The sequence below is a fragment of the Oncorhynchus tshawytscha genome, linkage group LG08 (genome assembly GCF_018296145.1).
Source record: "Oncorhynchus tshawytscha isolate Ot180627B linkage group LG08, Otsh_v2.0, whole genome shotgun sequence".
Lineage (NCBI taxonomy): Eukaryota > Metazoa > Chordata > Actinopteri > Salmoniformes > Salmonidae > Oncorhynchus > Oncorhynchus tshawytscha.
This window is the reverse complement of record NC_056436.1, coordinates 67,876,285-67,891,696: the sequence shown is the minus strand read 5'-3', so window position 1 is coordinate 67,891,696 and position 15,412 is coordinate 67,876,285. Positions and strand designations below refer to the sequence as shown.

Below are 15,412 nucleotides of genomic sequence, written 5' to 3'. Positions count from 1 at the left end.
AGAGAGAGAGAAAGGGAGAGAATGAGATAAACAAAGAAAGAGAGAGGAGAGAGAGGAGAAAGAGAGAAAGAGGTTAGAAGGATAATCACTCATCTTCATAATCCTGTTCAGTCTATCAGTTCTCTCTCCACAGAGCAGGGCTGGGCAATTCCAGTCCTCGAGGGCATGATTAGTGTCCCAGTTTTGCCCCAGCCCCATCTAACACACCTGACTCCCATAATCACCTAATCATGATCTTCAGGTCAGAGTGCAATTTGATGAATCAGCTGTGTTTGCTAGGAACGGAGAAACAGTGTGACACCAATCAGGCCCTGGAGGACTGGAGTAGCCATCCCTGCCATAGAGGACGGTATTGCTGAGGTTCCCTGTGGAGGATTGCCCTGGAGATGTGGCGCAGAGCAGAGCAGGTCCCCACCCTCTCTTCTGTCTCTCTCTGCCCTGTGCCGTCTACCTAAGATGCTGGGGGACAAATCCTTCAATCTCAGACACTCCTTACCTGACTGGGCAAAGAGGGCCCCTCCAGGAGCCTGTGCTCAAACCTCAAACACACCAGGGCCTGGTGTGTGCATGTGTGCGCGTGTATGTGCGTCCATGTATGTGTGTGTATGTTTGCATAAGCCTGTCCTAACTATGTCAGTGTGTATTGTACACGGTCCATACTGACTATGTGTATGTAGGACAAGGCTGGAGCATGAGAAAGAGCTATAACAAATAGACATTTCTGTTTGAGAGAGCTAGCTACTTCAAGTCACTTCTGATGGGTCTCTGAAATTGGGGTTGTTTTTCTCTCCGGAGCCAAAAGCTTATCTAGTTTCCAGACTATTTCTCTGTTTTAACTACTTCTCAGAATGTATATATCTATTTAAACTACTTCTCAGAATGTATATATCGGTTTTAATTACTTCTCAGAATGTATATATCTGTTTTAACTACTTCTCAGAATGTATATGTCTGTTTAAACTACTTCTCAGAATGTGTATATCTTTTTTAATTACTACTCAGAATGTATATATCTCTTTTAACTACTTCTCAGAATGTATATACAGTGGGGCAAAAAAGTATTTAGTCAGCCACCAATTGTGCAAGTTCTCCCACTTAAAAATATGAGAGAGGCCTGTAATTTTCATCATAGGTACACTTCAACTATGACAGACAGAATGAGAAATGAAATCCAGAAAATTACATTGTAGGATTTTTTATGAATTTATTTGCAAATTATGGTGGAAAATAAGTATTTGGTCACCTACAAACAAGCAAGATTTCTGGCTCTCACAGACCTGTAACTTCTTCTTTAAGAGGCTCCCTTGTCCTCCACTCGTTACCTGTATTAATGGCACCTGTTAGAACTTGTTATCAGTATAAAAGACACCTGTCCACAACCTCAAACAGTCACACTCCAAACTCCACTATGGCCAAGACCAAAGAGCTGTCAAAGGACACCAGAAACAAAATTGTAGACCTGCACCAGGCTGGGAAGACTGAATCTGCAATAGGTAAGCAGCTTGGTTTGGAAAAAAATCAACTGTGGGAGCAATTATTAGGAAATGGAAGACATACAAGACCACTGATAATCTCCCTCGATCTGGGACTCCACGCAAGATCTCACCCCATGGGGTCAAAATGATCACAAGAACGGTGAGCAAAAATCCCAGAACCACACGGGGGGACCTAGTGAATGACCTGCAGAGAGCTGGGTCCAAAGTAACAAAGCCTACCATCAGCAAGGGCATTGAAGATGAAACGTGGCTGGGTCTTTCAGCATGACAATGATCCCAATCACACCGCCCGGGCAACGAAGGAGTGGCTTTGTAAGAAGCATTTCAAGGTCCTGGAGTGGGCTAGCCAGTCTCCAGATCTCAACCCCATAGAAAATCTTTGGAGGGAGTTGAAAGTCCCTGTTGCCCAGCAACAGCACCCAAAACATCACTGCTCTAGAGGAGATCTGCATGGAGGAATGGGCCAAAATACCAGCAACAGTGTGTGAAAACCTTGTGAAGACTTACAGAAAACGTTTGACCTCTGTCATTGCCAACAACGGGTATATAACAAAGTATTGAGATAAACTTTTGTTATTGACCAAATACTTATTTTCCACCATAATCTGCAAATAAATTCATAAAAAATCCAACAATGTGATTTTCTGGATTTTCTTTCTCATTTTGTCTGTCATAGTTGAAGTGTACCTATGATGAAAATTACAGGCCTCTCTTATCTTTTTAAGTGGGAGAACTTGCACAATTGGTGGCTGACTAAATACAGTGGGGCAAAAAAGTATCTGTTTTAACTACTTCTCAGAATGTATATATCTGTTTTAACTACTTCTCAGAATGTATATATCCATGTTAACTACTTCTCAGAATGTTAATGTACATACAATATGGATTCTGACTTATTTCCTCTATGTTTATTGGTATATTTCCACAGAGAGAGAGAGAGAGAGAGAGAGCAACCGGCTGTGATTGGGAGTCCCATTGGGCAGCACACAATTGGCCAAGTGTCGTCCGGGTTTGGCTGGGGTAGGCAGTCATTGTAAATAAGAATTTGTTCTTAACTAACTTGCCTAGTTAAATAAAAAAACACACACACACAGAGCCTGGGCTCCTGACGTTGGGTTCAGTGTGTTTCTCATAATATACGTAAACATTTAGAAATATGATTTAAAGGCATACTGGATTTCAAAAGGCTTCCCCAGCTCTGCACATAAAGAGCTCTAATGGGAGCCAAACTATGTCTTTAGAGGGGACAGGGGCCTGACAGACTACTGCCTCTACTTCACGCTCCTTGTTCCTCTCTCTCCACCACTCTATGTTCTCTCTCGTGCTGATATTTCTCTCTCACCCCCTCTGTCTCACCCTCACTTTCTCGCTCACCCTTTATACTCATTCTATTACCCTCTCACCTTCTCGCTCTCTCTTACTCACCCCCTCTCTCTCCAAATCTCTCACTCCCACACAACACTATCTCACTCTTATTCTCTCTCCCCTCCGATAACCCAGCTTTCATTCTCACTCGCTCTCCAATCTCTCCTCTCTTATATCCATCCTTCACTGTTCCCAGTAACTGTCGGTGTGAAAAATGTGGGATTATAATCAGGAATCGCAATACAACGAACTCAATTAAACCGGCTTCTTTCAGGCTCCTTTAAGTGCCAATGTGTGGGTCACAAATCTACAAGCCTGCTGGTAATTGTTTGTTTTTATTTGTATGAGGGATAAGGTGGCAATCCAAACAACAGGTGTTCAGGGCCTCACAATGCCCCTGCCCCCCAAACCCAGGCCAACCCACCCAATCAAGGCCTTTAAACCACTGAACCAACTAGTCTGGGCCCAAAGCGGACAGAAACGTTTTATTTTACCTCGGGCTAAATCACTTAGAGGAGCACTTTATTGGTACACACCGACCAACTGGACAGCAAAACACATGTCTTATGGCCCAGGAACATCATGTTGCACTAACGACATATCGGGTGACACGTACCAAAAAGGCCCCCAAAGCCCATTCAAATCCATGCAAGAAAAAAAAAGTGTATAAATACACAAATAGTCTCTCTCTCTTTTTCCATCTAACGCTTCGCTTCACAATGCGTTTCCTGCTGTAACCTCGTGTTATTTTCCTCAAAGCCACAGTCGTCTGGTCTTCTACAGCAGATAGGCATGCTCCATTTCCTTCTCAAGTCTCTGAACCATGGTTGGAATCTTAATTGAGTTCCTCCTCTGGAGCTCGGGACTATTTGACAAAGATTTTTCGGCAGTGGAAAATTCAGACCTTTGCCGAGTATAATCTTCCACACAATACTTCAACATTGTCATTCAGCACACCGGCTCCTGAGATAAAGCAGAGCAGTAGGTAGGAATGTATGTGCACGGCCATTGAATTTGATTGAACATGATAATGTCTTTCATTTCCATTGTAGAAGGATGAACGTGGACAGAACTGATTGAGCACACTCTTCCTAATGCCCTTACATGACCATATTACAGTACATACTTGACACGTCGTTGTACATTTGCCAGTTAACATAGCAAACATTGTAGAGTTATCATGTTCATATTGGAATGGCCATTTAGAATGATTTATTTTCCTGTACAAATCTGCACATGCCATGGAATGATGGCAATCATCAAACGTATTTCCACACTACAAGACATGTGAGACTTTTTGCAGCTGATGCAATGTTTTTCTAAGGCTCTTATCGGGATATTGGTGGTTTCCAGGGTGGAACTTTACCCATTGCTCCCTCCTTCCCTCCCTAACATAGTCCTCCCTTCTTTTCCAGAACATAACAGTGTGCTTTCCTGTTTGAACACTGTTTCATTGTTATCTGTATTGTTAACTTGTTGAATGTATGTGAAGTCTTGATTGTGGTTGTTTGTAATGTCTTGTTAATTGGTGTTGGACCCCAGGAAGATTAGCAAGCATTATGGCGTTAGCTAATGGGGATCCTAATAAAAATGACAAAATTACAAAAATTGTGACAGATCAAATAGGGAGGTTAGTATGGTTTGTATGCTTAGTATGCTTCGTATGCTTAGTATGGTTAGTATGGTTTGTATGCTTACTATGGTTTTAATGGTTTGTATGCTTAGTATGGTTTGTATGCTTAGTATGGTTTGTATGGTTAGTATAGTGAGTATGGTTTTAATGGTTTGTATGCTTAGTATGGCTTGTATAGTTAGTATGGTTTTAATGGTTTGTATGCTTAGTATGGCTGGTATAGTTAGTATGGCTTGTATAGTTAGTATGGTTTTAATGGTTTGTATGCTTAGTATGGCTGGTATAGTTAGTATGGTTTTAATGGTTTGTATGGTTAGTATGGCTGGTATAGTTAGTATGGCTTGTATAGTTAGTATGGCTTTTTTGATTTGTATGGCTTGTATGGTTTGTATGATTAGTATGGTTAGTATGGCTTGTATGGTTAGTATAGTTAGTATGGCATGTATGGTTAGTATGGTTTGTATGCTTAGTATGGCTTGTATGGTTTGTATGGTTTGTATAGTTTGTATGGTTTGTATGGTTTGTATGGCTTGTATGGTGTGCGTGGTTTGCGTGGTTAGTATGGCTTGTATGGTGTGCGTGGTTTGCGTGGTTAGTATGGTTTGTATGGTTAGTATGGTTTGTATGGCTTGTGTGGTTTGTGTGGTTAGTATGGTTAGTATAGTTAGTATGGTTTGTATAGTTAGTATAGTTTGCATGGCTTGTATGGTTTGCATGGTTAGTATGGCTTGTATGGTTAGTATGGTTAGTATGGTTAGTATGGCTTGTATGGTTAGTATAGTTTGCATGGGTTGTATGGTTAGCATAGTTTGTATAGTTAGTATGGCTTGTATGGTTAGTATAGTTTGCATGGGTTGTATGGTTAGTATAGTTAGTATGGTTTGCATGGTTAGTATGGCTTGTATGGTTTGTATGGTTAGTATAGTTAGTATGGCTTGTATGGTTTGTAACCCAATCACAAGTCTGAGGAATCAAATATTCCGTCTGCCTTTCATCTCCTCCACAAGGGTGTTGATTCAACACACACACACACACACAGGTGCACACACGTAGACACGCACGACTGGACAGACTTCACTGGACACAGACTTCACTGGACACAGACATCACTGGACACAGACATCACTGGACACAGACATCACTGGACACAGACATCACTGGACACAGACATCACTGGACACAGACATCACTGGACACAGACATCACTGGACACAGACTTCACTGGACACAGACTTCACTGGACACAGACTTCACTGGACACAGACTTCACTGGACACAGACTTCACTGGACACAGACTTCACTGGACACAGACTTCACTGGACACAGACTTCACTGGACACAGACTTCACTGGACACAGACATCACTGGACACAGACATCACTGGACACAGACATCACTGGACACCAATGTCACTGAATTCTTAAGGTGACATATCATCCCTAACAGCTATGTGAACAGTGCCACTTCAAACCCAATACCATAGACACCTACACAACCTGTTTATAGGCAGAGTCAATAGATCACTTTAGCTTGGCAAACATCTTTAAACTAGAGGTAGTTAATGATAATAATTGCAAGGCAGCCACCATGACTGCAAATAAACAAGACTTGAGCTACACTTTAAATACATTAAGTGAGGACTCGCACACCAACAGAGAGGAAAATATATATAACCAAGCAGCCAAACTCAGTGGGCAAAAACGGATCGAATCAACATTGTTTCAACGTAATTTGTCAACGTATTGTGACGTGCAATCTATGTGGAAAATACATTGGATTTTAAAAAGGTCATCACCTCTTGTTTTGAGAGTGTCAACCACAGGGTCATGTCATCATCGTAACCAATTTTCAACACAGACAAACCTGAAGTTAAATTTGTACCTTTGAAACAATGTCAGACCTTCAACGCTTTATCCAATATAAAAGAAACAATAGGCAGGGCAGCACCTCCTACTGGAGAGTTGATCTATCTACAGCTATTCATTTGGTGTCCCATCCAGCCCTGCTAAGACATGATATTTGTCACCGACTACTACCAATGCTCTATTGTGAGAATGATGATTAAGAGATCTCTTAATAACTAAATATATTCACTGCTGCTATCAAAGTCATTCGAAAGGGAAGGTTTAACAGAGCAAATTAAATGGAACTAAACGTTAACAGTCATATCATCAATGAGGCTATTTAGGCACAGCATTTGTAAAGTTGTCAACAGCTATTGTTTCAATTCAACCCAGAATTCAACTAAAAATAGACAATGCATATAGGCCTATATGTATAAGAATAGTCCAATTGTCTAAAATATATTTTTGTTTGAGATGGAGATATGAATCCATCATATCAATTATTAATTTGTCGACAACCTGGATATTGAATTGTGTTTGGTTGTCAACGCCTTTTGGCAAACTCCAAGTGGTGCCTTTTACTAAGGAGTGGCTTCCAAGCCCACAATTCACAATTCAATATCCAGGTTGTCGACCATCTTGCCGCTCTACCATAAAGGCCTGATTGGTGGAGTGCTGCAGAAATGGTTGTCCTTCTAGAAGGTTCTCCCATCAACAGAGGAATTATAGAGCTCTGTCAGAGTGACCATCGGGTTCTTAGTCACCTCCCTGACCAAAGCCCTTCTCCCCCGATTGCTCAGTTTGGCCGGGCGGCCAGCTCTAGGAAGACTCTTGGTGGTTCCAAACTTCTTGCATTTAAGAATGACAGAGGCCACTGTGTTCTTGGGGACCTTCAATGCTGCAGATATTTTTTGGTATCCTTCCCCAGATCTGTGCCTCAAAATAATGCTGTCTCGGAGCTCTACGGACAATTCCTTCGACGTCATGGCTTGGTTTTTTATCTGACATGCACTGTCAACTGTGGGACCTTATATAGACAGGTGTGTGCTTTTCCAAATCATGTCCAATCAATTGAATTTACCACCGGTGGACTCCAGTCAAGTTGTAGAAACATCTCAAGGATGATCAATGGAAACAGGATGCACCTGAGCTCAATTACGAATCTCGTAGCAAAGGGTCTGAATACTTAGGTAAATAAGGTATCTATTTTTTATTTTTAATACATTATGAAAATGTCTAAAAATCTGTTTTTGCTTTGTCATTATCGGGTATTGTGTATAGATTGACAAGGATTTTTTTTTCAAATTTAATACATTTTAGAATAAGGCTGTAACGTAACAAAATGTGGGAAAAGTCATGTGGTCTGAATACTTTCCGAAAGCAGTGTATGCCACATCACCTTTCAGATCAAGCACCGCTCGGTATCTCCAACCTTAAGAGACACCACTTCATCACTGTCCTGATGATGACTCATGGAATGCATTACTATTCGCTGGGTGAACAAAGATGGCCAAAGTGAAGATGACAGTAACATTCTGTGCTGTTTTCTATTGTTTATGAGGCAGTGTGAGCAGGATAGGCAACATCTCACTGGGACTTTGGTTTTCTAAATATTTTAATTACCGGATGAGTTCCCAGCTGAAGGACACGCACTTCTGACTCAGCACAACTGACAAGAATATTTCATATTTTCTCCGGACGCGTCTGTTTACTTCAAGATGGTTTATTTTCAAAGGGCAGACAGGCAGGCAGACAGGCAGGCAGGCAGACATAGAGGCAGGCTGGCAGGCAGGCAGACAGGCAGACAGAGAGGCAGGCAGACAGACAGGCAGGCAGACAGAGAGGCAGGCAGACAGGCAGGCAGGCAGGCAGCTGGATCATCCTAGTGTACCTTAGTCAACTGGATCGTCCTTAATCAAATCAAATTGTATTTGTCACATGCTTCGCAAACAACAAGAGTAGACTGACTTACTTATGGGCCCTTCCCAACAATGCAGAGAGAAAGAAAATAGAGAACTAATAGAAAAGTAACTAAACGTAATAATACCCAGCATACCTCAGTCAGTGTTTGCAGTACTGTACAGTCCAGTCCAGACCAGTTCAGACCAGTACAGTCCATACATGACTCCTTAGATTACATCTGTACAGTAAACTTCAGAGGTGACAGGGGAACTCAATCTGACAGGCCTCATCTCAGGCTATTTGCTCCTGAGCTGTCCAGGGCTTGCGATGCAGAAGACGCAGAGCCTCATGTAAACCAAGAAAGATGGAAGAAGACTAGCAGGAAGAGAATCAAGCAGCCAGGACACAAACACACAGTAATTAGGTGCACTGGCAGAGATATAAAGGAACGGAGACAATGTTAAAACACACCTAAATCACAAGCTCCGGTTGTGAACACTAATAATGTTCCTAAGGAGTAAGGAACCCTAAGGAGTTAACCAGACCCACAGTGTTACAGTATACAGCTAAAGAGAGAGTTGTTAAAGCTCAGGGCTGCTCATGGTCCACTAATCTGACGAATCATTCCTCATGAAAAACCATCAACAGGATCTTCACATGTTACTGCCTGGACATCCTGCCGCTCTAAGGGAATATTACCCCAGATCTAGACGCCACATACAGTCACTCCCCCAGTAACATCCTGATCAACTCAAGGTACATGCAGTGATTCCTGGCTCCATACATTGTTTACTGGGTTGCTAGCTGCAACGTAATGTTTGGGGCCCTTGCGCATCAATGACAAAGGCACCAAAACATGCAGAGAGTTATCCATATTTGGTAGATTGGGATAAACACTTTGTCACATTAAGCGAAGTTCAGCGAGAGCTGAGAATATAAAGGATGGACTGATGGGACAAAGCAAAGGGCCTTGATGTGTTGCTTTGGTAACAGAACCCAAACAGCAAAAAGCGGGTCCTTGTTAACCTAAAATGGCCCCAGGTTCACAGACTCTTAGAGACTGTCAAAACCAGTCTTGCATTAAAGCATGACACACACTTGGACGAGTTCTGAACTTGTGTGTTCCTACATTTTGGACTAACCTCTTCAAGGACACATTCGTGACTTAGACCACTTTCTCTCTCCACTTAACGCTGCAACAAAAAGTCTGCTCCCCTCTCTCCCTCCCTCCCTCACACTGCCAGCTTTAGCCTTTGAAGTGCTGGCTGAAATAAAGCACCTCCAAATATTTTCCACAGAGATTTTTTTTAGAAGGTGGACGGCTGACATTTCCCAGAAGGCTGATGTTAGCTGTGCCCGCTGGCAATGCCAGCGTCAGCCCGCCAGGCAAGTTAAAGTCATTATCAGACAGTTCAACAGGTCAACCAAGACACCAACTCTAGAACATTCACATACTGACCCTCATGACCTACCAAGTGCCACTACAAGACAAACTCAAGTTAAGCTGAAACTCATTCACCACTTAGGCAATAGATTTGGAATGTAGCAGCATGTACTGGTGACTTTGTACAGTAGGCTACAAATGGTCTAGGATCAGTTTATCCTCTGTGTGAGTGTAATATGGAGTTGATTAGCAGTGTAATTGGGATGATGGATGGGTTAAGTGTTGGTAACCGCATACACATTGTTCTCAGCTGACAGCCTCCCACCCACCCTGAGAGTGTTGGTGGACTGTGGGTGTGGCTGGGCTGTAGTTCGTCCATCACGGCCCCAGTAGCATCAGCGTGATAAGAGCCAGGAGCACTCCAAGGTGTTCTGGGAACTCTAGCAGGGTGTGAATTGCACCCCGGAAAAGAGGGGACTGTTCCACCTTGGCCACCATCATTAAGCCTTCACAATCCTTCTGCTCAAACAAGATGCAAATGAGGTCTCAAGTGGCCCTGAGTATTGACAGAACCAAATTGACTGGGCTTCTAATTTGCTATTCTATAGGTGCTGGGCTGGCATTCCCCTTTGGGAAGCAGGCATTTTCAACATGCCTGTTTCCTGCTTTTATTACATTAACACTCAAACATTTCCCATCAAAACAACGGTAGTCTAATTACTTTCTACTTAAAAAGATATGAACAAGGCTCATTGCTGCCTCCTATCCACAACTACAGTCAAATGCTGCATGTTAAAACAACTTGACTGGCAACTAAATAAAGAAAAGGACAACACTTTTTCCTAAAGGGACACACAATCCCACTCGGTATTATTATTTATTTTCTCTGTTTCAAATGTCTAGGGATCACTCTCTCAAATTCAACAGGTCTTTGGTCAACTAGCCTCTGGCTAATGCGAACATGCTTTGCTTTCATACTGGACTTCCAAGCAGAAAATATTGTGTTTGTTGTTGCAGTGCCTCATGTTTTGTATCCCCTGAGGTCCTTAAGCTTCTTAGTTATGCTAGATAATAGGTTCCATCTCCTAGAATCACCAGAGGTGGAAACACTGCATTTTCAGGGATTGCAGGACCCACTTCCCCCATGGAATGTCATTTCATACTAAGTCCTCAGGGTTAATGAGGCGGAGGCTGATAAGTCCTCAGGTTAATGGGTCTGAGGCTGATAAGTCCTCAGGTTAATGGGTTTGAGGCTGCTAGGTTCTCAGGTTAATGTGGCCGAGGCTGCTAAGTCCTCAGGTTAATGTGGCCGAGGCTGCTAAGTCCTCAGGTTAATGTGGCGAGGCTGCTAAGTCCTCAGGTTAATGTGGCCGTCCTCAGGTTAATGTGGCCGAGGCTGCTAAGTGAGGCTGCTAAGTCCTCAGGTTAATGGGTTTGGGGCTGCTAAGTCCTCAGGTTAATGTGGCCGAGGCTGCTAAGTCCTCAGGTTAATGTGGCCGAGGCTGCTAAGTCCTCAGGTTAATGTGGCCGAGGCTGCTAAGTCCTCAGGTTAATGTGGCCGAGGCTGCTAAGTCCTCAGGTTAATGTGGCCGAGGCTGCTAAGTCCTCAGTTAATGTGGCCAAGGCTGCTAAGTCCTCAGGTTAATGGGACTTAGGCTGACTGGACTGGAAAGAAAGTACAGGTTACAGCCACAGGTCAGACTACTAGTAAATTTCATAAAAGTGCCAATGCACATGACATACTCATACAATGACAATCCTAGGAATATCTAATATGTTAACACACAGTTTACAGTTCACCGTTTTATTGCCACAATCACACATCACAAGTACAGTGACAGGCTTAACTTGCAAGCTCTACCAACAGTGAAGTAATTAAATAGCATAACTAATTAAACCAGGTATATAATAAAGAAAACGGGAGAAATAAGAAATAAGCGAGGGAGCTATATACAGGGTCGGCTATATACAAGGGTCAGCTATAGTCATTGCCTAACACCTGCCCTCGCCGTTGTTAACAGAACTGCGGGAAAACAGTGCCCGACAGGTCGGGGCAAAGGACACAATCTACAGGTGTACCTGCTAGCTAGCTACCATCTTCTGTGGGGTTTATCAGCGGCTGGCAACAATATTTTTGTGCATTAACGCCACCTACTGTATTGCAGCATTGCCACCCCCACCTGTCCCAATTTAAGAATCGATCAATAGAAGTATAAAGAGGGGTTCCTGCAGATGCACAATCAACAGGCTTCGCATATTATTAAATGAGGCTACCCACTCATACACCACCTAGCATCTGACAATATAAATGGACAGAAGAGCAGTGGTGTGATGATGCGCGAAGGGGTTTGTGTTACTTACAAACGTTCTGCGTTCCTAGGTATTCCTTTTGGCACGGTCCTGAAGCCTTGACCCTGGCAATCCACATGAGATCCAGAGCAACTGCATTTGTGAGGACATCCATTCACCACGGCAGCGCACAGGAATCCGCACATCAGAACCCATATGCCCCAGTGATATGCCGTCCACTTCTCATGCACATTCGGTAGCATGGTATTCACCGTGGCAAAACTAGTATTTCAAACGAAAATAACGAAACACTAAAAAAATGTTTTTCTAAAAGTTGGAATCCCCAAAAGGTATACTCAACTATCTCGCAATAAAAGATAGTTGCAGTTAAATTAATTAAAGGCTAAAAGGTCCAGAACCTAATAATATGAATAGATCAAATCAGTTTCTCAAAGTTAAGTACCTTCCCAAACAAAATCGATGCGGAGTTGCGCTCATTCAAAGTCCGATGCGTGTTCTGCCTTTTTCTCACCATTGATACAAAACTGTACAAATATTAGAGAATGAAAAAAAATATTTAAAATGCAATTTCAAAACCATCTTCATTCAGATGCGTACGTCATTTCACTTATAACAATCTTCATCAGTAACCATCCCAAATGCTTCATAGAAAAAAAATCCAATAGACAATTAGTTTAGTACATAAAGTTTCAGATGTGATAACAGTTTCTCAGTTGTTGAGGTAACTCCAGCTAGTACGCATCACACAGTCCCATTCCAATTGATGCCATTTTGAAACAGAACTCCAGGGGAGCGAATGTAGGCTGCAGTCTGCGAGAAAACTCATACCTATTTCCAACCCCCAAATGCACCACTTCAGATTCCTACTGGTTCGCACTGCGTTGATGTCACTGTAAGCAGAAAATAAGTTCTTATTCTAACTTTTTTTAATGCCCCTCATGTGCACTTTACGATCAGTAAGTAAAATAATAAAGTCTATGGAATTTTGGAATGAGTTACAAGCAATGAGTTTGCAATTGATGAGTTACATGGAAAACATGAAGTTTCCATTTTAGGTCCAACACTTGTGTGCATGTGCAACTAACGGGACATGATCAGAGAAGGTTATATTTGTGGATTTTACCTAACGAGGTGATATAGCCTAGTGTACTTTTAAATTAGGCTATTTGTGCCCAGATACTGTGAATCTTCATTGGGAGTTTCTAGTAGCAGGGTGTTGTTAAAATAGAACTGGATATGACAATGCTTTTAGAATGACTTGAGTGACAACGGCAAGGACACCGCTTAAAAATAGTTATGAAGTAGCCTCTATATTAAGTTGAAGGCAGCAATGAAACAAAGAATGGTTGCCTACTTTCTCATTTTGCTGACCCAGGCTTTATCAAGTATTCTGACCATAAAAAGCAATTCCTTCAATTACTTATATCAATAGCAATAGGCCAGTATCTCAACTAAATTGAAATTGTTGTAAGAAAGTGGCCAAGAACTCACTTTCAATACTTTAGTTACAGTTTAGACTTGTGAAGGACTCACACAACTCTCATCCAGTCTTCACTGAGCAATCTCTGTCTTACTGTCATTTTGCAGCTGCAGTGCCCTCATCTGGTGTTAAAATGGACCAATAATTACATTTTAAACTAACCCTCTTTTCCCATTGAATTGTTGTATTTCAGACAATAGCTTACATGTTTTCTGACAGCTACAACCACAACTAACACAACATTTATGGATCTAGTCAAATCTGAACTTTGCATTGGTGGTTGATGATGGCCAATTTTGTAATAACTAGGAAATATCATTTTAATATCATATCAGGTTACACATTCAGATTAAAAGCAGACTAAAACAGAACATATTCTCATTTCTGCCAACACTATAGACAATCCTGAGTAGCCTCGAATTAGGCAGATGGGGCCAGCATCTGCATCAGACATTGGCTATCAGACTCTTCTTCCTTGCTCTCTGATAAAGCTCCACAGAGGAGACTTGTTTACCACACTGAGCAGATAATCAATTTACATTATTTTCAGTTAAGAGCAAATTGAGATGCTATTTATGACATCCTGGACCCCTCTCTCTGCCTCCATCCACACTCTACTTCTCCCCATTCCTCCCTTTCTCCCCCCTTTCCTCTTCCCACACTCTCTCTTTTCGCTCTATCTTTATTATATCAAGGTGTCTGGATAAAGCAGTGGGCCGGGGTCACACATCTACCCCTCTATCTGGGCCCAGATGCCAGTGGTTTGCAGATGCAGCTCCATGCCTCTCAGATCGAGGTGAAGTGTTAACTCATTCCTCCGTCTGGAGTCAGGGGCATATGGCTAAGCTGTGGACCATGTGTGCAGAGCTTTTACTGACACGCACATGTGCACACACGGCAGCGGTCACATAAATCAGGTGTGTGTGTGTGTTTAGGGAGCGGCTGAGAGGATTTACTGTCTTCTTCACCCTTTCCTCTTTCTAATCTCAGGGATGAGGAATGTTCTGTCGTTCCACCTGTGGATGAGTGTGGATAACAAGCATGGCGAGGACAGATATGCTCTACATGTTTCTCAGACAGCTATGGAGATCAGGAGGAACCAGGAGGACCCAGGAGGACCCAGGAGGAAGGACCCTGGAGGTTCAAGGCCACTTTCCTTCAGGGTCAGTCAAGCACTAACCAGTCCAGGCTGCACGATGTCCATGCCTGCCATGACTCGCTCTCTCCACAAACCACAAACAGAGCTAGGGCTCCCTTGAAGGTGTGGCGTACCCGTATGTGTGTGTTTGTGTGTGTGTGTGTGTGTGTGTGTGTGTGAGTGAGAGAGAGAGAGAGAGAGAGAGATAATTTGAGAGTATGTCGGAGGTTGCAGCCACTGGCAGATTTACCATGAGGTCTCACGTCATTAAGGGGCCTCATGAGCTGGGCATATACATATATATTTTCATTTAAACCCCCCAAAATATATTTCTCTGCTTGAGGCCCCCTGATGCTACGCTCATGGCATAATAAAAAAAATCCCTATCAAAATGTTTTGCATTGGCTGAGTCTCAAACCATCGCAACCTCCGATGTCAACCTGTGGAAGACACATTTCAGTTGAATGCATTCTGACTAGGTATCCCCTTTTCCCTTATCCTTTCTATATCTTTCTATATCTGCGGTGGAAGGTGACAGAGCTACCGCTGTGTTTGTCAGACCAGGAGACATCCCAAAAAAGGGTCTTCTCAAGAAAACATCTGTAGCGTCCGAACGGTTTAAGCTACACACTAATATGACCCCTCTTTGGAAAGATGAGACTCTCCGTATTGCTCGACGACCCCCACAAGTTTCCAGAGACTCGTCTGAAGGCAACCCAGCACCAGACAAAAAAAATGTATGGAAGTGAATATACAATTTTTGTCATTGTTGTTCAGAACCCACTGCCTGCAAGTTGTCATCAAGTTCGCTACCCCCACCCCGTTCTGCCCTGTATGGAGTTAGTTCGCACGCACCCGG

The 15,412-nt window shown here is 42.7% G+C and overlaps 1 protein-coding gene across 2 annotated transcripts in view; it reads right to left on the bottom strand.

The window, feature by feature from the left end:
• The window catches only part of LOC112238411 (slit homolog 3 protein), a 442,088-nt gene extending 429,334 nt beyond the window's left edge, over positions 1-12,754 (bottom strand). The window contains exons 1-2 of one of the 2 annotated variants that reach the window (XM_042325879.1): positions 12,378-12,754; positions 11,987-12,196 (exon numbers count right to left, since the gene is read on the bottom strand). In XM_042325879.1, coding sequence (XP_042181813.1) covers positions 11,987-12,196; positions 12,378-12,412 — 245 coding nt within the window. In that variant the 5' untranslated portion in view covers positions 12,413-12,754. Of the gene's footprint in view, positions 1-11,986 lie in introns of both variants that reach the window. The other variant, XM_042325880.1, reaches the window with a different exon arrangement.
• Between the last annotated feature and the right edge of the window lie 2,658 nt (positions 12,755-15,412).